Source organism: Trichoderma asperellum, chromosome 3 (genome assembly GCF_020647865.1).
Source record: "Trichoderma asperellum chromosome 3, complete sequence".
In the NCBI taxonomy this organism is placed as follows: Eukaryota; Fungi; Ascomycota; class Sordariomycetes; order Hypocreales; family Hypocreaceae; genus Trichoderma; species Trichoderma asperellum.
Window position 1 is genome coordinate 1372079 of NC_089417.1, and position 25239 is coordinate 1397317.

The 25239-nt window shown below is 49.9% G+C and overlaps 6 protein-coding genes across 7 annotated transcripts; 2 read left to right on the forward strand and 4 right to left on the reverse strand.

Moving 5' to 3' along the window:
* The first annotated feature begins 612 nt into the window (after nucleotides 1-612).
* On the forward strand, nucleotides 613-14468 carry TrAFT101_005050 (uncharacterized protein). Its single transcript, XM_024904004.2, has 9 exons — nucleotides 613-1317; nucleotides 1421-5261; nucleotides 5341-5816; nucleotides 5871-9156; nucleotides 9241-9300; nucleotides 9374-9556; nucleotides 9621-13367; nucleotides 13441-13785; nucleotides 13857-14468. The coding sequence occupies exons 1-9, from the start codon at nucleotides 1270-1272 to the stop codon at nucleotides 13949-13951; spliced, it is 12081 nt and encodes a 4026-aa protein (XP_024759589.2). The 5' UTR covers nucleotides 613-1269; the 3' UTR covers nucleotides 13952-14468.
* Nucleotides 14418-16270, reverse strand: RPS6. 2 transcript variants are annotated; one of them, XM_024902582.2, is made up of 5 exons: nucleotides 16146-16270; nucleotides 15920-16006; nucleotides 15362-15724; nucleotides 14967-15134; nucleotides 14418-14898 (listed from the first exon to the last, which is right to left on the reverse strand). In XM_024902582.2, exons 1-5 carry the CDS (start codon nucleotides 16149-16151, stop codon nucleotides 14803-14805), a joined length of 720 nt encoding a protein of 239 aa, XP_024759588.1. In that variant the 5' UTR covers nucleotides 16152-16270; the 3' UTR covers nucleotides 14418-14802. The 2 variants fall into 2 exon arrangements, with proteins under 2 accessions (XP_024759588.1, XP_065983477.1); XM_066127366.1 differs by lacking the exons at nucleotides 14418-14898; nucleotides 14967-15134 and having other exon boundaries at nucleotides 15279-15724.
* A 246-nt stretch (nucleotides 16271-16516) lies between these two features.
* Nucleotides 16517-17648, forward strand: TrAFT101_005052 (uncharacterized protein). The gene has a single exon (XM_024902581.2). The coding sequence runs from the start codon at nucleotides 16688-16690 to the stop codon at nucleotides 17147-17149; it is 462 nt and encodes a 153-aa protein (XP_024759587.1). The 5' UTR covers nucleotides 16517-16687; the 3' UTR covers nucleotides 17150-17648.
* DPH1 (Diphthamide biosynthesis protein 1) lies at nucleotides 17505-19408 on the reverse strand. Its single transcript, XM_066127367.1, has 2 exons — nucleotides 18971-19408; nucleotides 17505-18896 (listed from the first exon to the last, which is right to left on the reverse strand). The coding sequence occupies exons 1-2, from the start codon at nucleotides 19179-19181 to the stop codon at nucleotides 18037-18039; spliced, it is 1071 nt and encodes a 356-aa protein (XP_065983478.1). The 5' UTR covers nucleotides 19182-19408; the 3' UTR covers nucleotides 17505-18036.
* A 236-nt stretch (nucleotides 19409-19644) lies between these two features.
* Nucleotides 19645-21949, reverse strand: TrAFT101_005054 (uncharacterized protein). Its single transcript, XM_066127368.1, has 2 exons — nucleotides 20169-21949; nucleotides 19645-20097 (listed from the first exon to the last, which is right to left on the reverse strand). Exons 1-2 carry the CDS (start codon nucleotides 21013-21015, stop codon nucleotides 19736-19738), a joined length of 1209 nt encoding a protein of 402 aa, XP_065983479.1. The 5' UTR covers nucleotides 21016-21949; the 3' UTR covers nucleotides 19645-19735.
* Nucleotides 21950-23308: 1359 nt separating this feature from the next.
* Nucleotides 23309-25004, reverse strand: CHI2_2 (Chitinase 2). Its single transcript, XM_024904003.2, has 2 exons — nucleotides 23674-25004; nucleotides 23309-23593 (listed from the first exon to the last, which is right to left on the reverse strand). Exons 1-2 carry the CDS (start codon nucleotides 24808-24810, stop codon nucleotides 23504-23506), a joined length of 1227 nt encoding a protein of 408 aa, XP_024759585.1. The 5' UTR covers nucleotides 24811-25004; the 3' UTR covers nucleotides 23309-23503.
* Between the last annotated feature and the right edge of the window lie 235 nt (nucleotides 25005-25239).

Below are 25239 nucleotides of genomic sequence, written 5' to 3' on the forward strand. Positions count from 1 at the left end.
CTGAATCCATTGCTCCCAAAAGGCCATGTCTACTCTACATTTTGCTGATTGGGCCATGTATCTAGGGTAGCCGGTGTATTTGCTGGACAGGAGGTTCCGAGCTCCCCTGTGCAGACTGAGAGCACGTTGCACCTTACATACAGGCACTCTATGCAGAGAAGACCTGCTTTGCGACTTGGGTAAACCGGGCTGATTAACCACCTAGACTAGGTTCATCCTGTAGGGATCGAAGTCCTTGTGGGCGCCGCCTGGCTGGAACCACACGGTGTAGGGAGGCCCACGCACTGCCCGGAGAGGACTAGCCGTCCGATGGTGCTAGCCCCATGCAGCCTAGAGCCAGCGATACTGTCGGGCAGATAAATCTTAATGAAGCCGTGCTGTGCATCTGCCGCTGTCGTCTCTCAAGGCGCTGATAGTGCTGCGACGCCTAAACGCGGAACTGATAGCGCCAAGGGCATGCACCTGTTGCCGCAGCGCAGCTGTTTGCTGTGTGCTCTTTCAGCCTGCCCCTCACCCACTCACTGCCTATTCGGTGCCTGTGGGCAATTCGCACTGATTCACCCAAGTGCGGAACAGTGGGAGGAGCTGCACCACCACGCCTATTACGCAAAGGCCCACTTGCTTTCCACTGCTCAAACCTGACGTTTGTCAACCAGCAACTCTTTTTTTTTCTCTCCCAACATCATCTTCTCTCCACATCTCCGCCCGGTGACTTCACGACGAGAACGTCTGCAGGCCGTAATCGACGGTTTGACCCGTGTCCCTGCATTTCTTCTTTTTACGATACCCCGCCCTGCTGCCTGTCTGGACCCTTGGAATCGCTGTTTGAGGACGACTGCACTCGCCCTACAACTCGCTTTCAAGCTCTCGCAGCGGCATCTTGTATCCTCTATTCAACGGATAAAACCCCATATCGCCCTCAACACTACCCGAAGACCGGCACATCGCTCCCTGAAGCTGCGGTCGATACCATCTGCGATCGGCGCCGACCTTGGCGAACTTTGCTTGCCGTGCAGCTAGCCTTGTCCCGAAGCATCACCTACGCATATCGCCTGCCTGACGTCCACCCCCGCGGTTCGGCTTCAGCCCAGCCACCACAACCTCCCAACCGCCAGCCGTGTTCGCGGCCTTTGGAATAAGTCTTTACTGAAAGCAAAAAGCAAGTCATCACGACTGCACCATTCGCGCTGCCGCGCCAGCGGATAGCCGGATCGAAGTGGAGGGGGAGTTTGTATTTGATTCTGCGGCTCGGCCGCTCCTCTTCTCACCATGGGCAAGATTACGAAGACGATGCAGCCTAAGCATCGGGAGACTCTGGTAAGTCGTATAGGGCGGAGATGGAAGCCTCATGGAATGAGCGGGGTTTCATAATACATGCCCAGAGGAGAAACATGACGCTGACTTTGCTATTTTGATATAGTCTTCATGGCTCAAGCTTTACGTCGAATCTGCATCAACGACTCCATTGCCCCTCCTTGTCCAACAACTCGCCGATTTTCCGACACGATGGCCCTTCGGGCGCGGAGACCTCTATCATTGGATCCCCCTGTTAAACAGATTTGATAGCGTGCTTGAACATTTTTGCAAAGTCTACAAATTGAACGAAGGGCCTCAGCAGCGTGATTTCGATTGCGAGGTGCTTCTTAATCATGCAAACGACCCGGCATTTGAAGGCGAGAAGCAGTGGGAGATGGACCAGCTTACCGAGCTCAACTTTCCCCAAGATGGCGACAGAGTTTTGATCGAGGCCATCCTCAAGTTCACCCGCATGCTGCTAGAGCATTGTGGAAATCGAAGCATCTACGCTAGCAGTGCTCATTTGAACGACCTTTTGAACTGCACCCCTTGTTCTGTTCTCATTGCTACCCTCGAGGTGGGCTCTGAATTGGCACAAAGATACCAGGCATCGGTCAAGCGAATTGGCACCGCTTCTAGGCACATTAGTGCAGCGCTTCTTGCGAACCATTACAATATCGACTTGGATCGTGTTCAGCAGGTAGCATTACCGTTCGTTAAAACGCCCATCTTCAACCTTTCGGATCCCGCTCCAACCAACGTACCTGCAGCTGCGTCGAAGGGGAAGGATAAAGTGACCACAGGAAGCGGCGTTAGAAATGTCGCTAGTATGCATGCTAATGATCTAGTCGCTATCGCTACGTCTGATGATAGTCGATGGAACACCTGGGGCGATGTCAAAGTCTCCTACTACCCCCAGGAGACTACTACATTGACTCAGCATGAGGTCCCTGCAGAGACGGCGCGCTCGACTCTACCATCAACTCCCACCCCGCTGCGTCGAAGCTCCACGATGAACTCCCAACACACACCAAAATCTCGAAACGCCGCTGGCGCTAGCGACGACTCAACTGTGTATGCCCCGCGGACTTCGGGATTTGCGGAAGACCATGCTTCGTCAGGCCAAAAGACGTTTGAGTTGACCCAATCTGTTGTAGCCTCTCACTCAATCTATGAACTCATCAGTCGATGCCCCAACGATATGCCTCAGGCGGCCAAGTATGAGGCATTCCACCGCTTGAGAGTCGCTAAAGCTCTCACTGGCTCTCAGGACTTGCGGCAGCAAATGCTAGCAACTCGTCTGTTGGCGATAACTAACTTGGCCTACATACATTCCGAGTCAAGCTTCGTTGAAAAGGTTCTCCGTCAGGACATTGATGAGACTCGTCGGTTCCAACTGGTGTACCAGCTCGCTGAGCTGATTCATCCATCCGCCGATGGCGCCGTAGATGTGCCTTTGCGGCTGCAGACTATTGCTCTCGCGCTCCTCGAGGCCGTATCTAGTTTTCACGCTCGTTGCCAAGATGTCTTATCGGCTCTTAACGCTAATGTTAATCATGGTATACTTCTTTACGTGATTAGAAAAGCAGTTGCTGGAATGAACGAAACCCAGGCAGGAGACGATAGTGACAAGGCAAATGAGATTGATGAGTGGCGAAACAACCTGTTTTCTCTGACGTTGCACTTGTCAATGGCCACCCGAGTGGGTAGTGAAATGGTCTCTGCCGGCTTAATGGATATCCTCGTCGAGATTCTCAACATCCGTTCTGTCATTGCCCAACGCCACCACTCAATGGTCCTCGCTTTCCTGGATGGTTTAATTTGGACTTATCCGAATGCCTTTACTGCGTTTTTCAATGCGGATGGGCTGGATGCCGTGGCTAAGCTAATTGTGGACACGATTAGTGGTGCTCGGAGCTTGCTTGAAGAGTCTAAAGGTATCAAGCCAGATCAGCAGTCTAGTGCTGTTGACTATGAAATTCCTTATTACCAGCAGCAAACGCTGAAATGGATACTCAAGTTTGTTCATCATATTATGTCCAACTCATACAGTTATAGCGGCAATACAGACCGTCTCCTGCGAAATCTTGCTGAAAAATCTGACCTGTTGGCCAATCTGAGGGATATCATCAACGACAAGAAGAGCTTTGGCTCCGTAGTCTGGACAAACTCGGTGACTATTCTTAGCGACTTCATCAACAATGATCCGACAAGCTTTGCTGCTATTTCCGAATCAGGCATGATCAAGACATACCTTGAGGCCATCACTGGACGACCGATCCCGCATGATCATACCACGCTAATGAGACCCCGGGAAGAGGGCGAAGAACCTGAGGTTGTTGAAGCTTCTGCAATTGCAACGATCACAGAGCTCGATAGCCGACTACACCCCCCCTCGGAAGAAACAATTCGGCAAACGCTAGACCGACCAGTGGCGCAAGGCATATTGGCATCCTCTGACGCTATCAATGTTGTACCTCAAGTTTTGAACTCTATTTCGCTCAACAATGCGGGAATGCAGTTGGTGGTCGCTTCACGGGCCTTCGAAAGCTTCTTGGAAGTGTTTGAAAGCCCTGCACACGTGAAGTGTATGGAGACAGATGCGGAGCTTGCGAGCAACGTCGGCGCCAGCTTTGACGAGCTTGCACGGCACCACCCGCCCCTTAGAAAAGCCATCTCCAATGCTGTGATTGACATGGTTGCGCGAGTTCGTATGTTGGGTATCGAGAAGGCTCGACTTGCCGGTTGGGGAGTTAAGTTGGCTCCTATTGGTAGCCTGCAAACTGCAATTGAATCGACGGAAGAAGGGGCCCAACCGTCTAAATCACTGCAAGAGCCTGATGTCGACATGTCTGATGCTGCCGCTACTCAAGGTTTAGAGTCTGACAAGCGTACTGAAACCGAAACAGAATCTTCCTCTTCGGAGACATTTACGCCCTATATATATGCCCTCTCAACCTTCTTGACCACTTACTTATCTAACGGTGTGTTGAAGAATAATTTTATTGAGCGAGGTGGCATTGAACTTCTTCTGGATATGTGCCAATCCCCTAGCCTGGTGGCCGGGTATAGTGATTCTATGGCATCCAGAGTTCTCAATCAAGTGGTTTCTCAACTGATTGAGCAGGGTGCTGCCCAAGGCTTGACGTCCTTGCTCAGCCGGGCTCAGCGCGCCATTGATGTGCTGGAGCCGCTGTCTACAAAGACAGAAGCAGTCCCCCCCTACTTTGCGCCTTTCCTAGCTCCCGATCTGGGTAATGTTTACACTAAAGAGGAGGCGACTGAGATAGTCTCGACTGGCACCAACGTCGTCAAGGCCTTGCTCAACGCGCAAACCTTTATCAAGATTATCTCTGATTGTTTCTCGTCTTCAAGGTCAAATTCGCTCCAATTCTACCCCATCAATGTCTATGATTATTACCTAAAGTTGGTAAAATCAATCGGGCCATTGCTACGTGGAGTTTTAGCGGAAGAGGCTGGCGAGCTTACGGCGGTCCCTCAGCACTGGTCTCTAAGGCGTCAATCGCCACCGCTAGAGGGTAATGCCAGAAGCGGTGGTGTAGATGCTGAAGCTGATGATACCTCGTTACCAGATGTTCTTAACAGCACAGATGGCTGGAGACCTAGCGAAGGCACGGACGCCGCCTCGACTTCCCGGCCTACCGAGCGGGAACAGGCCAGCCCCCGGTTCCAAAACTATGAGACACTTCGAGTCCTTCTGCACCCTATGATTCCTACGTCATTTCCCCTTTTCCAAACCCTGGGAAGGGCCCTCTTACCTAGGCGTGAAACGACTCATGGCGACCCGTATCACCGACCGCGCCATTTGGAGATCGCAAAAGCGCTTGCTGATACAGTTCTCGACCACCTTGGACCATCTGTGGCAGCGCCAGAACCGACTTCGAAAGATTTCCACTACTGGATTATTATGTTACATACCATTCATGAGATGTTGATTGACCACCGTAAGCTCCCTTTCCTTTCCAATTCCTTGATGCTTTTTCGTTTCTGCTTGTTTTCGAGATGCTAATCCGGCGCGCATAGCAACCTCATCATCTCGCCAAAATGACCGTTCGAATGTGCAAATCATTATGCCCGTTCTTCTCGCATTCAAGGAGCGTAATGGTCTCGCCGTACTCAATTCCATGCTGCGTGTTTTCGCAAATGCAGTGAAGAGTTCTGATGCCGCAACTGCTGACGAATCTTCGAAAGTTAAGGTTGCTGCCTTTGGTCTTAAGAAGATACTAGACCTGTACTTTATTCTAGTCAACGGGAAATATATCGCTGATACACATACTCATTTCAACCTCCAACGGCAAACAGACCGATCTTTGGTTGTTCCAAATATCCTCAGCCAAATCGTGGTCGAATTCCGAGCGGCTATACTGCCTGTTATCATGGAGCTTTGGGATTCCAATTTTGTGGAGCGTGTACCAGATCAGACAGTAAAACGACTTGTCGACATTCTCAAGATGGTATCGTTGGGCGAGAACGAACTGCAGACGATGCCCAAGGATAAGGTAAGCAAAGCTTTCTGGCTAATAAGAAAATGAATTCGATTCTAACTATTCCAGGTTCCATTTGTCCTTCTCAAATATACAGATGTGCGATTCAACTGGAAGGCCGTCAGAAGTCTTGTCCGTCAGCTTGCCGATGACTTTGACGATGAACTAGCCCAGGAAGCTGCATATCGCACTCACGGCAACCCCGTTTCCGCACCAGCATACTGTAGTGCCCATGAGTCTGAGATTGCGGGCACTCGAAATCCTGTCCCCCCTGCGGACGCACCAGACCCAGCTGCACTGGCAGAGGCGGGAAATACGCCGGTGCTACTTGAATCAGACGCTAGTGGCTCTCGTGCTCCAGACCCTGAGGCAATGTCATTGGATACGTCCCCCGAAACGTCTGCGGAGACCTTGGACGATCTGATCTCCCGTCTTCCTGAAAACGATGAAGTTGCCAGCGAGAGTGGTGCTGACGTGACACCAAAGGATGCCAAGCCAACTACCTCTGCTGAGGAAGGAAGCTCGACTGAGCAACATACCGCTGATACTTTTAACTTGCTCAAGAAAGATTTGGATGAGAACCGGTCAAAACTACGAGAAAATCTTATTGATCAATGCCTTGATGTTGTTCGAACACACCCGGATACAGCTATAGAAATTTCCGAACTTATCAGCACTGTGGTTCTGCGACATCAAGAGGAGGATGCACACAAGGACGTTGGGTCTACGCTTACAGAAGCCCTATCGTCTATCCCTGTGGATGAAAATGAGAAGAAGTCTAATGGGAAATGCATCGCTGCATACGCCCACCTTCTTGCGCTTTTGCTTCAAGATGAGACGTTCTTTGAACGAAATATTGATACGCTTCGTAACAGGATCAGCGAATATGTTGCACTCCTTAGAGTTCCACCATCTACATCTACCGAGGAGCTCCCCCCCTGGATCCCTTTCATACTACTGGTTCTAGAGACTTTGTTAAGCCATGATGAAAAGCCAATTGCTGTTCAGTGGAACATGCCCAAATCTCTGGATGATCCTGTTGTGGCACCCGTCATCAAACTCAAATCGCCTTTGGTCAACGACGAGCTTCGTTATAGCGTCCTGGAATCGCTTCTGGATTTACTGCCTCGCATTGGAAAGGGGGAAATGCTGGCAACTGCTATTCTACGCGTTTTGATCATTTTGACTCGCAAGCGCCAGTTGGCGAAACAAGTAGGCGAGAAGAAGAATTTACAAAGGCTTTTCCTCATGGCCAAACAAATGTCGGGTGCAGGGTCTGAACGTCTTAGGCAGACACGACTGACAGCCCATCTCATCACTATCCTCCGTCACATTGTTGAGGATGAGGACGTTATCAAGCAAGTCATGAGAGCTGAAATAAAATCAGACCTCCCTAATCTCCAGCGCACCCAACGCGGTCATTTAGATGTGTCTACATATCTTAGAGGGATGGCACCAATTGCTCTTCGCGCTCCCGATCTCTTTGTTGAGGTAACTAACGAACTGCTCCGATTCTCACGGTGGAGCGCACCGACCGGCGAAGGAGCTAGGTCTCAAGCTCTAGTTTGGAAGGAACAAACTGATAGCGACGCAAACGTTACCCAGTCAGATTCTGGTAATGCTCAAGTGGAAGATGTCAAGCAGTCTACAGAGTCGGGAGATAAAGAAATGTCAGACGCGCATAAGTCACACCATGACAGTAAACGCCCCGTGGTCGAAAATCCGGACGGAGTCATCCACTTTCTCCTTTGCGAGTTGGTCAACTATCGAGAAGTCGAAGACAAAGAAGTACCAAAACCTAGCAAAGATGTGACGTCAGAGAGCGAGTCGATGACAGCTGTCGAGGGCCAGGATAGTTCTTCTGTCGACAGTTTAGCAGGCGATGGAAAGGATAAGAAACCACCAAAACCTACATTCAAGCCAGAAGAACACCCGATCTTCGTGTACAGATGCTTTTTGCTTAGCTGTTTGGCTGAGCTCCTTCAAAGCTATACCAGGACAAAGGTTGAGTTCATCAATTTTAAACGTAGTGCTCCTCCCCTATCCACCAACACTCCTGTTAAGCCAAGATCAAGCATTCTCAACTACCTCATCTATGACTTGTTGTGTCAGAGCAATCTGAGCGGTACAACAGACAATATCGCATCTAAAAAGAAAGCTGCCACTTCATCACAGACTCAAAAGGTTTTGGTTGCTCTAGTGTCAAAAACTAACGAAAAGGTATTTGAACGCAAGCAAGAAAAGTACGCCTATGACGATGAGCCGGATCTCCTTTTCGTCCGCAAATTCGTTCTTGATACCATCTTGAAGGCGTATGAGAAGGCACCTCTTACCGACGAGCCACTGGAGATCCGTTATGCGCGAATGCAATGTCTTGCAGAGCTAATGAACCATATGGTTGGAGAACGAGACAAAGACCAGAGCTCTGGATCTCGCAATGCCGATGGTGTTCAGCCAAGATCGCAAGCGCAACTTCGGCGACTCATGTACGAGAAGGGCTACCTGGATAAGCTTACATCATCCATCGCTGAGATTAACTTGAACTTCCCGGGAGTCAAACGGGCTATCAAGTATATCTTGCGCGTACTTCGAGTTTTGACCGATACCGCTAAAGAACTCAGCCATTCAAATATCTTGGTAAACGATTCACAAGCTGACCAGAGTGACGAAGACTTTGCGTCTACTTCATCTCTGTCCGACTTAGACGAAGGTCGAGAAGAAACACCTGATTTATATCGAAACTCTGCTCTCGGAATGCTTGAACCTCGTGGAGAAGATGACGAGTCCGAGTCTGAGGAAGAAGAACTTGGCGATGAGGATATGTATGGGGATGAGTACGACGACGATGAGATGGATTATGGAGATGAAGATATATCGGATGATGAAGACAATATCAGCGATGAAGATGAAGAGCTTAGCGATATGGGAGAAATCGAGGGCCTCCACGGTGACCCCGGGGTGGTTGAAGTCATCATGGATGATGATGAAGATGACGAAGATGATAGCGATGAAGATGACGAGGACGATGAGGATGATGAAGTCGACTCCGCTGATATGGAAGATGTCGAAGATCGAGTTGAGATTGTTGACGAAGATGGAAACCTTATCGAGGATGATGGGGAGTCAGGGTGGGAAAGTGAAACCAGCGCCGAGGAGGATGACGGGCCAGAAGTCGATATTGATTATGAAGGCGAAGTCCAAGAGGCAGACGAAGCTCACCTACACGGTATGGGCCCTGGCGATCTGCTGGATAACATGGCAAGAGCTATTATGGGCGGAGATGAGGATGGGTATGAGCCTGAACTTATGGAAGCGCTGGATGAACATTATATGGATGATGGTCACGATGAAGGTGGTACGTATATCCACCCCCTTCCCACCATACTTCGCTTCCCCTTTCAATATTCTATGAGTATGAGTACTGATTTGAAACAAACAGATGATGACGACGAGGAAGATATTGAGGACGAGGAATATATCTATGATGATGACTATCCCTGTAAGTGGACTATTTTATTTCATGGAATTCCATTAATGTGAGCTAATGTTGGAAACTTTTCTATCACAAACAGTAAACGATCCACTGCCACCAATGCCAGCTCTTGGATGGGATGGCTTTACTCCTGATGTGGATGATAGACATAGACAGCTCTTCCTGCTTGATAACCATGGCAGACGGCCAGTACTTGCGCGGATGGACAACCGTAACCCTTTCCCTCCTAGGTTCATGGCGGGATCGAACCGAGATTTGAATGGTAAGTTCGAGATGTGTTTTATGGCCGATTGTGAGGAAGTCTACTAACATGTTCTTCAATGAAGATTTCCGCAGTTACTTTTCTCGTACCCATCGTCATAATGGGCAGCAGCCCAACGCAGATGATGGGATTAACCCGTTGCTCCGTCGCAGCGACCAGAGTCAAGAAACCCAGCCGCGAATTGGTCAACCAAATTCGATTGGTATCCGCTTCCCAGAAGGCTTTTTGGGGCCCGGAAGACACGTTATTGACGGCCCAATGAGCTTTTTGGGAGAACTTATGGAATTCTTGCCAATTATGGGACGTAGTGGTAACCAACATGCCTTCCAGGTGCATATTAGTGGTCCTGGTGGCACTCGGACTGCTGAAATTGGAAGTATACGTGGCTTGAGAAACGAACTGCGTCGAGACATTACAATTCAGGAGCCCCACCAAGCAGTCGCTTTTACTTCTGAATCAACCTTGGATCGCTACCAGGAAGAAGCCAGGATGATTTTTGGTGGAAATCCTGCCGTGGAAGCTTCCAGACTTAGCAATGCTATCATCGCGCAGCTGACCCCTGCAGCAATGGAGCTGGAGAGGAAGCTGAGGGCAGAAGAAGAAGAAACCAGGAAGCGGTTAGAGGAAGCTCGAAAGAAGGCTGAAGAAGAAGAACGCTTGGCCAGAGAGGCTAAGGAAGCCGAGGAAAGAGCAGAAAGGGAAAGAAAGGAGGCAGAAGAACGCGAGGCTGCTGCTAAGCTCGCCGCCGAAGCCGCTGAAGCCGCCGAAGCCGCCGCCCTTGCTGCTAGCCAGAACACTGAACCACAGCCTGGCGAGGGGAACCGCAACCAAGGCAGTGGTGCTATGGAAGGGGTTGAATCGACCGAATCCGCCAGCGCTGGAGCTAACGAAAGCACTGAAACCACGTCAAATGCGAATCTTCCTAGAGTGACAACGATGATTAGGGGAGAGGAAGTTGACGTCACCGAGCTGGGCATTGATCCGGATTATCTAGCTGCTCTTCCTGAAGAATTCCGAGAGGAAGTCATCGCCCAGACGGTAAGCGAGAGACGATCTCAGGCTCGCGAAGAAGCAGCATCAGGGGAAACGACAGAAGTGTTTCAAGAATTCCTTGATGCCCTGCCGGAGGAGCTACGATTGGAAATTGCGCAACAAGAGAGGCAAGAACAGCGGCGCCGTCATCGCGAAGACAGTCGCCGCCAGGCAGCTGAAGGCGAAGCAATTCCAGCGGAGATGGATCCAGCCAGTATTTTACTCACATTCCCTCCGGAACTCCGGGAGCAAGCGCTTATTGATCAAGGAGAAGACATCATGGGCCAGTTACCTCCTGACATGGCTGCTCAGGTGCGAGCATTGACACAACATCGTCCGCAGGTGGTTCATCAGCACCGAGGTATGCGACCAATTGTCCTTCCAGGTAGAACTTCGCTTGCTGCTGGTAGAACCCCAGCTCAAGGCTCGCCAGATGAACAGGGAGAAAACAAGACCCAGCGAAAGGCGGTTGTACAAATGCTTGATAAGGCTGGTGTAGCAACCCTGCTGCGTCTTATGTTCATTGCCCAACAGGGTTCTATCCGGAATTATCTTTTCAGTGTATTTGCAGATGTGTGTGAGAATCGACAGACTCGCCTCGAGGTCATCAGCACCATCCTGCAGATCCTTCAAGACGGCAGTACGGATATGAACGCCGTTGAGCGCAGCTTTGGTCAGCTCTCGCTCAAGGCTAGGAAGCAGAAAGATAGGGAAAAAGATGGCGATCCGAAAGCCCCGCAAAATCTTAAGAGGACCCTGACGACCATTGGCAGCCTTACCAGCAGTGGTCAAACAAACTCTGAGACATCGCCATTGCTGATTGTACAGCAGTGCCTAGACCTCCTTGTCGACCTGTGCACCAAAAACCCGCATATTCCTTGGCTGTTCCTGACTGAACACGAGACTGTGGGATCTTCTCTCAAGAGGTCTTTGAGCCGTAGAGGAAAAGGCAAAGACCAGAAGGCACACAAATATGCGATTAATTCCTTATTGACTCTTTTGGACCGTGAGCTTGTAACGGAAAGCTCGCTCGTTATGACGCATCTCGCAGACCTGCTGAACCGAGTTACACTCCCTCTGCAAAACTTGGATCGTCGACGCAAAGAGACGCAGGAAGAAGATACATCGGCTTCAAAAGCAGCCGGCGCAGAAGCCGAAGTCGTGCCTGAGGCAAACGAGACGGAGCACCAGAATAGCAACGAACAAGCAGTTGAGGGCGAGGCGGCAGCCACATCATCCGAACCGAAAGCTGCCGATGCTGAAGTCTCGAAAGAGCAGTCAAAGAGTGCATCGCAGAAGCGTACCCGTCAACTGCAGCCTCCAGTAATCCCACCTCAGAACCTGACCCTTGTAGTTAGGGTGTTTGTGGCCAGAGAGTGTAGCTCGAAGACATTCCAAAACACAATCTCCACTATCAAGAATCTATCAGCTATTCCAGGAGCAAAGACAATCTTTGGACAGGAGTTGGTTAGCCAAGCCCGCCTATTGAGCAGCAATATTGTTGCTGATCTAGATGACTTGCTACCACACATTGAGGCGGCTACTTCTGGAACTGAAATTCAAGGAGTTGCGCTCGCCAAATTTTCACCAGGGGCTTCAGAGCAGAATAAGTTGCTCAGAGTTCTTACCGCCCTTGATCATCTATTTGATGGAAAGAAGAAGAATGACGAGGCGGATGAAGCTGGTGCTGACGAGAAGCAAGACCTCGTTACATCTCTCTATCACAATTCAACGTTTGCAACTATGTGGGAGAAGCTGAGTGCATGTTTGAGCGCCATTCGCCAGCGAGAGAACATGCTTAACGTCGCAACAATACTACTCCCGCTGATCGAATCTTTGATGGTAGTCTGCAAAAACACGACGACAAACGATGATCTATCTCTCAGCCAAGTCGGCAAGGACATGGTGCTATCAAGTCCGCAGCCAGAATCTCGCACGGCAAGCCTCTTTTTCACATTTACCGAAGACCACAGACGCATCCTCAACGAGCTTGTGCGACATAATCCAAAACTCATGTCTGGCACGTTTGCTTTGCTTGTGAAGAACCCCAAGGTGTTGGAGTTTGATAACAAGCGCAATTACTTCAACAGGAGCGTTCACTCGCGAAGTGGTCAGAACCAGGTCCGTCCGTCGTACCCGCCACTACAGCTTTCTGTTCGCCGAGAGCACGTTTTCCACGACTCTTTCAAATGGCTCTGCTTCAAATCAGGGGAAGAGATGAAATATGGAAAGCTCAACATTCGATTTAATGGAGAGGAGGGAGTAGATGCTGGTGGTGTCACACGCGAGTGGTTTCAGGTCCTCGCTCGGCAAATGTTCGATCCCAACTATGCTTTATTTATCCCGGTTTCTTCGGATCGCACAACCTTCCACCCGAATAAGCTGAGTGGTATCAATGATGAGCATCTCAGATTCTTCAAATTCATTGGCCGCATCATTGGCAAGGCATTGTACGAAGGTCGCCTCCTCGACTGTTTCTTCAGTCGTGCTGTTTACAAGCGTATCCTCGGAAAGTCCGTCTCTGTCAAGGATATGGAATCGTTTGACCCAGATTACTACAAATCTCTGTGCTGGATGCTGGAAAACGATATCACGGATATCATAACCGAGACGTTCTCAGTGGAAGATGACGAATTCGGCGTCACCAAGATCGTGGACCTCATCCCCAATGGTAGAGAAGTTGCGGTAACTGAGGAAAACAAACACGAGTACGTTCGCGTCGTGGTTGAGCATAAACTCCTATCTTCTGTCAAGGAGCAAATGGAGAACTTCTTGATGGGTAAGTTGTCATTCATCAAAGATGGCCGAAATATTAGCAAAGATAAACGTAATCTAATTATATTCTTCTCTAGGTTTCCACGACATTATTCCTGCAGAGTTGATCTCCATCTTCAACGAGCAGGAGTTGGAATTACTGATCTCTGGTCTCCCGGACATTGATATTGACGATTGGAAAGCTAATACGGAGTATCACAACTACAATCCTTCTTCTCCACAGATCCAATGGTTCTGGAGAGCAGTTAGGTCTTTTGACAAGGAAGAATTGGCCAAGTTGCTGCAATTTGTCACTGGTACTAGCAAGGTACCTCTTAATGGGTTTAAAGAGCTCGAAGGCATGAACGGCGTCAACCGTTTCAACATCCATCGCGATTATGGAAACAAGGACCGCCTACCTTCCACGCACACCTGCTTTAACCGTACGTTTTTATTTCTGCCTACTCCATTTATATCACGCAAAAAAAAAATCATGTACTGACATTTCTGACAGAACTTGACCTCCCCGAATATGATAGCTACGATGTACTTCGATCCCAAATCATCAAAGCCATCACTCAAGGCAGCGATTATTTCGGCTTCGCTTAATGTCATACAAGGGAGGATGGTGTATTTCCAACAGAATGACGCATGCTTTTAGTACGAAGATATGAGCCCTTTCTCACGTTTTTTTCCCTAGCACCATTTTATGACTGTTGTACATAGCATTTTGGGGATTCAGGATGGGGACTTGAAAAAAAGAAAGTAAAAAAGAAAAAAAAAAAAAGGCATAAAAAGGAGGGGAGAATGGCTTCCCGGGTTTAGATCTCGTCTTGTTAAAGAGAAGTGCAGGTCTCTCTAGCATTGGCAGGATTTTTCGGACATGGGATGACATGGAGGACGGTGGAGGATCTTGTTTGATAGGAATGATTAAAAGACGTATTGCTTTCAAGTAGATTAGGATTGCCTGGGCTTAGAATTGGGCAAATACAATGGGTTTTTATGTATATCGTCACTATTCTTGGGTGATTAAACAGTGAAATTCTGCAATACTTTTGCACAAGTATATTAGCAGGGGAATTGTACAGTTAAGGAAAAGTTAGGCATATCAGCATGAAAACTCGACATCTCTTCCTCTACACTCTTCCTCTAAAGCAGCAAGATATTCCCACGATTCATTTGCGTCTACACAGGAGCAGAAGTTTTAGACACGATCAATTCACAGATGAAGATATGAAATAAATGTACGCAAAAAAAGGTATCACAGATTTTGTGTCATGAATGCATTGAAATACTCGAAATGCTTCTAATACATTCGTGGCAGGGGTGGGCTTTAAAATTTTAAGCCCGAGAGATCCTCACTCCCTATGCATGCAAACCACGGGACCGAAAGGGTATGATTGAATTTCCCCTTTATTTTTTTTCCTCATTCATTATAAAAGAAATAAAACGCCGAATCCTTATTTGTGCATGGAAGAAGCACGACGCTTGCGGGCATCGGCCTTGTGGGCCTTGGCCTCAGCGACACGCTTGGCAAGGATCTGGGCGTACTCGTTCTATTTTGGAATATTTGTTAGAATCAAGTTCAAGATTAGATTTCAATGGTTAACAGGGTGTAACTCACGGCCTCATCCTTGACCTTCTCGGCCTGGCGGCGCTTGAGAGCAAGACGGTGACGCTTGTGCTGGAGACGCTGGGGGGTAACCAGTCTCTGGATCTTGGGAGCCTTGGTGTAAGGCTTCTTGCCCTCGCCCTTGGGCTGGACCTCTCGTCGGATAACGTACTTGCGGACCTATTTGTTTCGCGGATGGTGATTAGTTCCATTGCTTTCATATACTTGGTTTTTTAATCTCGGCACCGGGTCAAACTCTTTTCTCTATGCTTCGAGGATATTTTCGATAGCACGAGAGAAAAGAAGCTTGCCCAGTATTTTCTTCTCACACTCTACCCGGACTGCCAATCCCTCCACCGCAGCTCCTGGTAGGCGATGACCGAGTATGGGTGCAGGGTGAAACATACATCGTCATCCTTGGTGAGGTTGAAGAACTTGCGGATCTTGGTGGCACGCTTGGGGCCGAGGCGCTTGGGCTGGACGACGTCGGTCAGGCCGGGGATGTCGGCCTCACCCTGCTTGACGATGCTGAGGGCGAGGACGGACAGGTCCATGCCGACGATGCAGCCACGGACGGACTTTCGCTTGCGCTCGCCGGTTCGTCGGGGGCGGTAGCAGGAGTGGCCGTCGGAGAGGAGGAGGCGGACACGGCTGGGGTGGAGGACACCCTGCTTCATGGGGAAACCCTGCTTGTCGTTTCCTCCGGTGATGCGGAAGATGTAGCCCTTGAACTCGTCACCGACGGAGTCACCGGGGACCTCAGCGCCCATCTATAATACCAAATGTGTTAATTTTTCATCATCCCTTCTTTTTTTTTTTCCTTTTCATATCGAACTGAAGACCAGATGGTACAAAAAAAAGTTTTCGATATCGAGTAACGCATTACTTTCGTCGTTTTGATAATCGAAAAAGAAAACCCCGTTTCACATCTTTGCTTCTGCCGTTCGTAGGGAGGTAAAACGTACTCGCTTCTCCATGAAGATGGCGAGCTTGCGCTCATCTTCAATCTCGATGAGCTTCTGGCTGCCATTGGCAGGGTAGGAAATGTTCAACTATAAACGAGCGTCATGTTAGCCAACCGGCGGTGATCTCGAGCATAAAATTGACAATGGAATAAAGCTGTTGCTTTTGCATCATTCACATTGAGAGGATGCTCGCAGCAGAGAGCTGAGAAAGGATATGGTATCGTACCTTCATCTTGCCAGTGTTGTGGTGGTGCAAGTTTTGCTTGACCTGGCTCGCGTGAAGTCGGCTTTTGGTGTTGAAGGAATGGGGAAAGGGCAAAGGCGAAATTGGGGCGCGCAAAAAAAAAGAGAAAAAAGTTGTGTGCGCATTACCTAGGGCTCCATTTTGGCGTGTGGGAGGTTAAGCTGGCCAATCATATTTCGGAGTGGGTTCGCTGTGGTTTGATGGGTACGTACCTTGAGCTAGGCGATCTCAAGATCCAGCCGGCGAAAGGTTATCCCGTCCGCCTTGTGAAAGCGTAGAGCTAGCGTCAGTCTCTTAGAGCTTCCTGTGGCGCTGACCCCACCACGATATTTTGAGGGTGGGGCAGGATTCTCACTTACTCGCTGATCTCATGAAGCTTCACTTATTCTTTGATGTATACACTATAAACTACCTCCAATTCGTTACAGTCTTTCAGTATTTACTTTGTCATAAGATTTATTCCTTACTCAGTACTGCTTTGATTAATCTTCTGCCTCGAACCCTCATCCATCGCCTCTCCAATCATGTCATCATCTACCGCAAAGCTATATCCTCCGTCCAAGGAAGCCTCCTCCACAGCTCCCACCAATCCCCTCCCTACCCTCCTCCAAACCCCGTCAGGCCTAGCCATACTCGAGCTCCAAGGAACCCTGAACCTCCCTCAAGATGCCAATGGAGAGGCTCTAAAGGATGTAGAGGCGGGTAGACTAGAATTTCCGGATTATTCACCAGACGCCATCGGCACTGCCTGGATGAAGAGAGTCCACTTGTATATTGGGCAACATCAGCGTCTGCATGGCGAGGTGAAGAAACTTCCCAAGGCGATTGCCGTGGTGAGGAAACGCCAAAATAAAATGCTACAGAGCTCCGCTGGGCCTTATATGGAACAAGGGGATAACCTGGAGGTGGTGGAGATTGTCAAGTACAAGCTCATGTTTACGACTCGGCCAGAGCCTGTTGGAACGGCTCATGCGCCAGCTTCATGATGGGATGAAAGGCGAAAGACGAAAGGCGAAAGGCACGAATCCTTTGTGCTTCAAGAAGAATATTGGGATCTTAATTCTTAATTCCTCATTCAACAGCATGCTCTATACATTTCTCTGTTTCATATAAGACAGATCCTGTATATTGATACCGATATCTCGCCGAGCACAATTTCTAACAGTCCAATACGCCCTACGCTTATATACGTTATCAAAAGTTTCACGCGCAAATCTCAAGATCCAATTACAAATGATCTCCTTATACTCCTACCCCACTCGCATTTCATACAATCATCACCACCAATACTAGACGACGCCGGCTTTCATACTTGCTCAACGGCACCATAAAGAGGTCTTCTGTGGACAAGAAATTCACTCGGCATCAAGCTCAGCCGTTTCTATCACTAAGAGCTATAACATAAAATATTCGTCCATTTTATACAGAGCGCCAACATCTGGCCATCTATCATCATTGACTCATCTATATAGAGTAATACAGTGTATATGTCACTCTTTACTTGTTGAATGAAACCTTGTCCAATATACAATGCCGCACTGTCGTTGAAATCATGAGATGCTCAAGCATCACGCCGCAACACCCTCCAACGGCTTTGTCCTTCCCAGCCCATCTCTTCCATAATAATCCATGGGGTATATGCCATCACCACCCTCCTCCTTACCCCAACCACTTCTCTTGCCCAGCACTACAAGCGCCTCATAAGGAGTGAGGAGCGGTCTCGGGAAAGCGTATCCCCAGTCAATACTTAGACGCGGGCACGCTACCTGGACCCAGCACTCGACGTCGCTCATCATGGCCAGCTTTCCAGGGAAGATTTCGCTCAGGAGGAGGTCGACCTTGGGGATACCACGCTCAGCCAGCTCGCGCTCAATCAGGGCCAATGTATGCGGGTTTCCCTGGCGACCAAGAGATCCAGGATGAGGCCCCAGCGACGGGCCTTGCGGGCAGTCTGGATAGCAGAGCGACGCACCGACTGCATCTCGTCGTGGCCGTAGGTCTCTCGCGTCAACTTGCGAGAATATGGGTCGTATCGATAGGCGGGGATGGAAGGGTTGTGAATCATGATACTCTCGAGGTGGAAGCGCCCGTCACCGAGGTAGAGAATGAGATCGATGCCATCCTCATCCTGCAGGCGCGGCGACGTGCAGCCCAGGATCTCGCCTTTGCTGAGCGGTCCGATCTGTGGTACGACGACGCTGAAGCCGGCAGCCTCAAGACTGCTCCGCACACCGTGGATGGTGGCATTGAACTGGATGGTGCCCACAATGGCAATGGTCTTACCGCTGGCAAAGTTTCGCTCCAGCGAATTGACTAGATGCGACGTATCGATGCTGATATCGACAAAGACGTACAGCGTCTTGATCTTGGTAACGTCCACAGGGATCAAGCAGCTGTGCGCATAATGCACCAGCAAATCGCAACCCAGTGCCCGTGCAGTATAGTCGTCGATGCAGCAGGCGCCGTACGTCACATCGCCCATGATGAGCGTCTCCACGCCGGGGCAGAACTGCGTTATGATGTCGGAGATGGTCGTCGCAAACAGGAGCAGGCCTTCGGGCATCTGTAGTGCGACCCGTTTGGCACCAGACTCGCGCACTCGATGTATCGTCTTGGGGATCTCAAAGTTGTAGTTGGCTGGCAGCAGGGCTATGGCTTCCTTGATGCTGGGGTCTTCGGATATTTCTTTGGGCACTCTGTTGAGGAGTCGCGGGGCTCGTCGAGGTTTGGCGGCTACATTGCACGACTATGTTAGAGAGGTGACGAGGCAATAGCTGAAGAGATATTGGTGTGTAGTTTTAGCATACCTTGAACGGCGCCGCTGCCACCCTCCTCTGTCGTTCCCTTTGCTGCCGCTGCTTCATCTGCTGCTCTTCTTCCTACAAACCGCCTCTTGGGCTGTCTCGTTGTAGGAGCCGCATTCTCTGTAGTCTCCTTCTCTGGCTTATGCACCTCTAGTTGAGATTCTTCGATATCTGCCGCTGTGCCGAGGCCGACGAGCGCCCTGTCGTCTTCCATCTGTAAACGGTGGATGGGCGATTCTGTGTTGCCAACTTTTTTTTGTGGCCCCTCGCTGCCCCTCGTCGCTTGCAATCGCGCTGTGTTGTCGTATGCGGCGCGATGTGTGCTATAATGTGATTAAACGTTTCGATACCGGATAAATAAAATTCGATATAGAAGCAGTTTTTTTCCTCGTTCAAGATCGCTGTATCAAGATTCGTGGCTTGTAAGTGACAAAAGCTTTTTGCGCCGTAGCTTGAAGACGAAAGAAGGTGGTGGGGTGATGTCGATAAGCGTCCCCGCAGTGGACTCTCTTGTCAGCATCTTGACAATACAAGGCCGCTGATTGAGCGCATGTAAGTGCACATACATGCTTGTACATACATGTATATACTCTGCACCATGTATCAGGCTTCTCTAATCCTCGTCATTGATTGGCCATAAACTCATGATTTTATTAATATAATAATTAAGGTCTTATCTGCTCAACAACAACAACAACAACAACACCGCATCATGCTCTACTCCCACCTCTTTCTCTTGTCAAGCGTTCCTTGTCCTTAACAACTCCTCTACTTGTCAATGCTAAACCTGTAACTCGCCTGGACAACATACGGGGCATCTCCAGGTCCAAAGATCTGCTTCCTCCCCCATTCAGGGTTGTTGATGCCGTCAATCCAGTCCTCCACTTCCATGACCAGACATCCGTATTGCGGAATCGTCCTCGGGAACTTCTTGTTGTTGTGCAAGCCCTGCGTCGTCTTCAGCGCCATAGAGCCGTTCTGCCCGTTGCAGCTGTACACCTGGAAAGCATCCTGGTCGGAGTAGACGTCCAGGTGAATGCCCGACCAAGCAGAAGACAGACTTGCGACGGGGCCTTCGGTGCGCCAGTCAAAGTTGCCCAGCGCGCCGCGGTTGGTAAGATAGCAGGTATCTACATGTCTCGGCATTAGTTCTATACAATAAAGAAACCAGAAAATCAGGGAGGATTTATTGAACTCTTACCAAAGCCAGTGCAGTTGTTGCCGCAGTTTTCCTTAATCCCGCTCTGCTGGAAGCCCTTGCTCAGCTGCTTCGGCGCCGACCAAAAGTCATTGGCCGTGCCCTTCTTGTTGGCGACAATGTCGCCCGTCGGGATCAAGAAGCCGTCCACGGCGACGCGCTGTCCGCCATAGGGGAGATGCAGCGTGTGGTTCAGCGCCGACTGGGTCTCGTTGTTGGCGAAGCCATCCAGGTTCCAGTACGTGTGGCTGCTGAGCATGATGGGCGTCTTCTTCGTCGTGGCCTGGGCCACCATGACAAAGTCCCACTGGTTCGGCTGCACCGTGTATGTGATGTGCGAGACGACCTCGCCGGGGAAGCCCTCTTTGCCGTCTGGATCGACGATGCTGAAGGTGATGCTGGTGGGAGTGTGCGATGTGACGGTAAAGTTGCGCCAGTCCCAGCCATCGGGCCCTCCGTGCAGCGTGTCCGATCCATTGGGCGCAGCCTTTGTGGGATTCTCATTGGGCACGGTGTGATATGTTGTGCCGTCAATGGTGAAGGTGCTGTTCTTGATGCGATTGGCATAACGGCCAGGCACGCCGCCAAAGTGCGGGTGCTGCTTGTCAATGCCATAGTACGTCGCATTGTCGAAGCCGCCGACGAGGTCGCGCTGGATGCCATAGCGATCGTTGATGAACAGATTCGAGATGGACGCTCCGTAGGGGATGAAGGAAGCCTCAATGCCCTTTGCGCGAATCCAATATTTGCCGTTCTTGTCGGGACCGCTTCCCGTGCTCGCATCGCCGGCCGCAAAGGGCACGGCAGAAGCAGCCGCCAGGAGGGCCAGCGAATTGCTCGTCAACTTCATGATGGCTTTTGAGTTTTTGCTTTCTCCTTTGTTTGAGTCGACACGAGTCAATCAAAGACAAGTCAAGGCGGCGCAATCTATGGGACAAGCACTTCGCCCTGCAGGACAAGCGTCTAAGACAAGCGAGACAGACAGACAAGAAGACGGCCGAGACATTCTGCCAGCTGGGAGGGGGGCCAACCCTCCCGTATTTAATCATGTTCGCCCAACTCTCGCCTCAATGCTACCGTACTTCGCGCGCAGCAGCATCTCGTGCTACCCGGCCTGTCGTCCATCCACATGACGCAGCGATGTAGGTCCCGGCCAACCTCTCCATGTCCCCAACAGGCAGTAGATGGCGATGATCGGAGACGCTTGGGAGGGGTACCCCCGTAGAATTGCATGAATCAAATGGCAATCTCGGCCCGGATCATCTGGGGTTGCTGGTGCAATGAGGAGAGAAGAGTAGCGAAAACCAGCTAAAGAATGCGGAGAGTGAGCGAAGGATCAAGGCCATTTTCCGGGGTTGGGCGAGGCTGGTTGCAATGCATGATGTGATGTCACCTCGCGATAGTAAGGCATTCGGATATAACGACCCCTTTTTCTTTTTGTTGCTATTTATTTCTGGCTTTACATTAGACAATATCTTTCAACAAACAACAGTTGATTGATGGTTCTTCATGTTGATTATCAAACATCGATTGTGCATCTCTATATTACTGTAATTCTCAGCAGATTCAGCAACTCGTAGATATGGCTTGACATTTACCCAAAAGCCGGCCCAAAGCCCCACAAACTCCACGCAATCGTCGTCTTACCGACAATCCACGGCAGCCCCAGTGCGGAGAATCAAGAACAATAAAAAAAAAGACATGCACCCCTGGACAGCATCTCAAACATCACTGGCACGGCTATGTGGACGCGATGGCTTCATCTTCTCCTGTCAATAGTGCTGTTATAAACAAAGTGCCAGGCTTGCCAGGCAAATAGAAGCGCCGCCAAAAGTGCCCCCAGATCCTGCAAGGCTAGCCACCACGGCCAGGCTTTTCCTTTCAACTCTTAGTGCCTAAGCGCTCCAATCGCTACGAGTCCCGGCCAACAAGGCTAGCCAAGATGGGGGGTTGTCTTTCCCAAGTCTCAAGTCATACTGTAATAACTGCTTAGTACGTATAAACAACAGAATGCGAAAATCGGCTTGATTGGTTGGGTAATCATTGACAGGGCGATCGACAACCGCTAACTGTTAAAACACGGCTTAGCCCAACGCGGTAGATCGGGAAAGGCTTTAGCCCCGTGTTTATGCTAAACAATACGCATCTCTTGGCGATTTGTTCCACAAAACGTTTTCGGAACGGCAATCCAGCTCCTCAAGATGTTGGTGTGGCCTATTACGCGCTGCGCTGCTCGCCGGAGCATAATTCCAGCATTCAACTGCTATAAATCTTGAGAAAAGAAATAATGCAGTACGTACTTAAATAATTAAAAGCATTAATTAGGGCGTCTACCGTTTGATCGAGTAATATATCAGAGGCCCAGAAGTTGACTACAAGGTCTTTACAACAAGGGCTGCCCAACGAGTGAACCAAAGTCGGGGATCTAGATCTCTCATGCTTTGCTCAATAGCGCAGTAGATGCCCTAGTTAATGCTCTTGGCCATCCAAGTACACACTACATCGTTTCTTTTCTTGAAATTTATATCAGTCAAATTCTGGGATTGTACTCCATCGAGCAGCGTGCGATTGCTATACCAACATCTTGAGGAGCTGCATTACCGTTCCCGCCCGCCTTGAGTTATCCGACTGCAGTCTGCCACATAGACAGCTCAGGAACCTTGAAAATCGCCATCTTCCTGCTCTCCTAGCTTTTTGGATCTATCCTTTTTCCAGATACCATGCGCACGCGCATAGTTTTCTAGCGCTTCAAACCACTCGATCCAATCTTGTTGCGTGGTCAGCTCGGCAGAGCTGCAGAGGAGTCATCGTGTGCTTCCACTTCGAGAACTTTTGCTTCTCAGACGAATAGATCTTAAAAGAGTAATAGGCGCAGGGCGAGTTACTAATGTAACTATGCACTACCGGGGCTCATAACTGTAGCGATAAAAAACGGGCCCTTAATTTCAAACTCTTTCAATCATAAACATGTCAACGACTATCTAGGATGCTCTCACCTTCTTTAATCCAAAAATACCCAAAATATGCTCATATAGCATCACAATATAGCTGACCTACGAAGTAGTAGTAGAGCTCAAAACCCAGTATACAATTCTCCACAAACACAAAAAGGCACAAGATGCACAATAGATTTCTCTTATTGTCTTTCAACTATTGATTTTTGGTAAGATGAGCCAGTCATACTATATATGTATGTACTCAAAATGTTCACTATATACTCGGTGTGTGAAAATGTAAAATAGCTATATACGAAAAAGAACCGAATGTATGTTTTGTTATACAACACTTCCTTTCATCCCTCAGGAAGCAAAGGTAGCAAGAAAAAGCTTTTCAGCTTTTTACTGGCAAGAAGCCCAGTACTGGCTCTCGACAACGCAAGTGTATGGGGACTGGCACTGGGTAGGACCAGTGTAACCCACACCGCCGCACTATTATCAAACAACTGTTAGCAAAAAATGTCTTTTTTTTTTTTTTTTTTACACAACAATAGAAGGATTTTCTATCTTACCTGTCCCCACTGTGGAACGCTGCCACCGCCGCTTCCAGAGGCAGGAGAAGAAGAAGAAGCCGGAGGAGAAGAAGCGGTAGATGAAGTAGCGGGAGGAGAGCCACCGCCGCTGACGGGAGTGCCAGAGCAAGGCGAGCCGGTCGTGAGAATGCTCTTGACCTGCTGGGCGTAGTTGCAGCCAGCGATGACGTTCTGGTCAGAGTAGCCGGCGTCCCAGAGCATGACACCGCCAAAGTAAGGGCTCGACTTGACGCCGGCAATGACGGTGGCCAGCTGCGAGGGGGTAGCGTAGTAGACGGCGCCGCCAGAGTTTCCGTTGGAGGCCAAAGGTCCGGCAGGGGCACCGACGAAAAGCTTCACGCTGCTGGACTGGGTGCTGGAGACGAAGTTGGTCCAGTCGTTGAAGTTGATGGGGGCGTCGCCGGGCAGGCCAAGAGAGCAGGTGGGGTTGTTGTTGTAGAACTGGATGAAGAGGTAGTCGAAGACGGAGTTCTGGATGATGACGCCCATGTTCTCCTCGGGCAGGGGGCACTGGGGAGCACCGGTGATGTAGTACTTGTTGTTGGGGTCCTTGGCGAAGTTGGAGCGCAGCGTCGCAATCAGGTACTGGTAGTACTGGCTGCCGACGTTGACCTCGAGGTCAAAGTCCCAGCCGTTGACAAAGACATCGCCAAAGGGACGCTGGACCGAGGTGCTGCCAGAGTTTCCGTAGGCGTCCCACAGATATTGACCGATGGTCTCGGCCTGGGACTGGGACGAGAGCGAGTATGAGCCAGCGGCACCGCCGAGAGAAACGACAATCTTGACGCCAGCGCTCTGGCACGTCTTGATCTGAGAGGCCAGGTCGGAGCACGACTGGGGCACGCCGGCGGTGCTGATGAAGCAGTCGTTGCCAAAGTTGCCCGAGGGGAAGTTGCCAGTGGCGCCGTAAATGTCCAAAAACGACAGGACCAGGATATCGATGCCGGCAGTGGACGTGCAGTAGTCAGCGAGGTTGTTGCTCTCGTTGTTAGTGGCACCCCAGTAGACGGCGTTCTGGGCACCGGAAGCCTGACGAGTGGCAATCGTCCTGGTGGGAGCAGCGGCAGCGAGGCCGGCGAGGCCGAGGAGGCCAGCAAGGAGAGTTTGAGAAAGCATCACGAAAATGGCTTATACAAATTGTGGGGGAAAAACAAAAAAGGATTGGATAAAAAGTTGGGGAAAAAACAAACAAGTTTGTGTGTGTATGTATATATACAAATGAATGGTAAGCCTGCTACCAAAATGCTGAGGTAGATGAAGAAAGAAAGAAAAAAAGGAATGTGGTGTACAAGCCTGTGTGCCTGACTCTTGCGTGAGGATGAAGAGAGAGGGAGGGACCGTCGATCCTCGAGGATGGACAAGTCAGTATATATAACCAACAGAAACGCCAAAACCCATCCTGTGGGGGTTTAGCATCGTGAGAAACTAAATAACCAACAAGTAAAAAAAAAAAAAGCCCGCTTGAATACCACCAACCGGGACAACATTCACTCCTTCACGATGGGGCTGCCCTGCCCAGGGGTGGTCAACATGGAGAACACATTC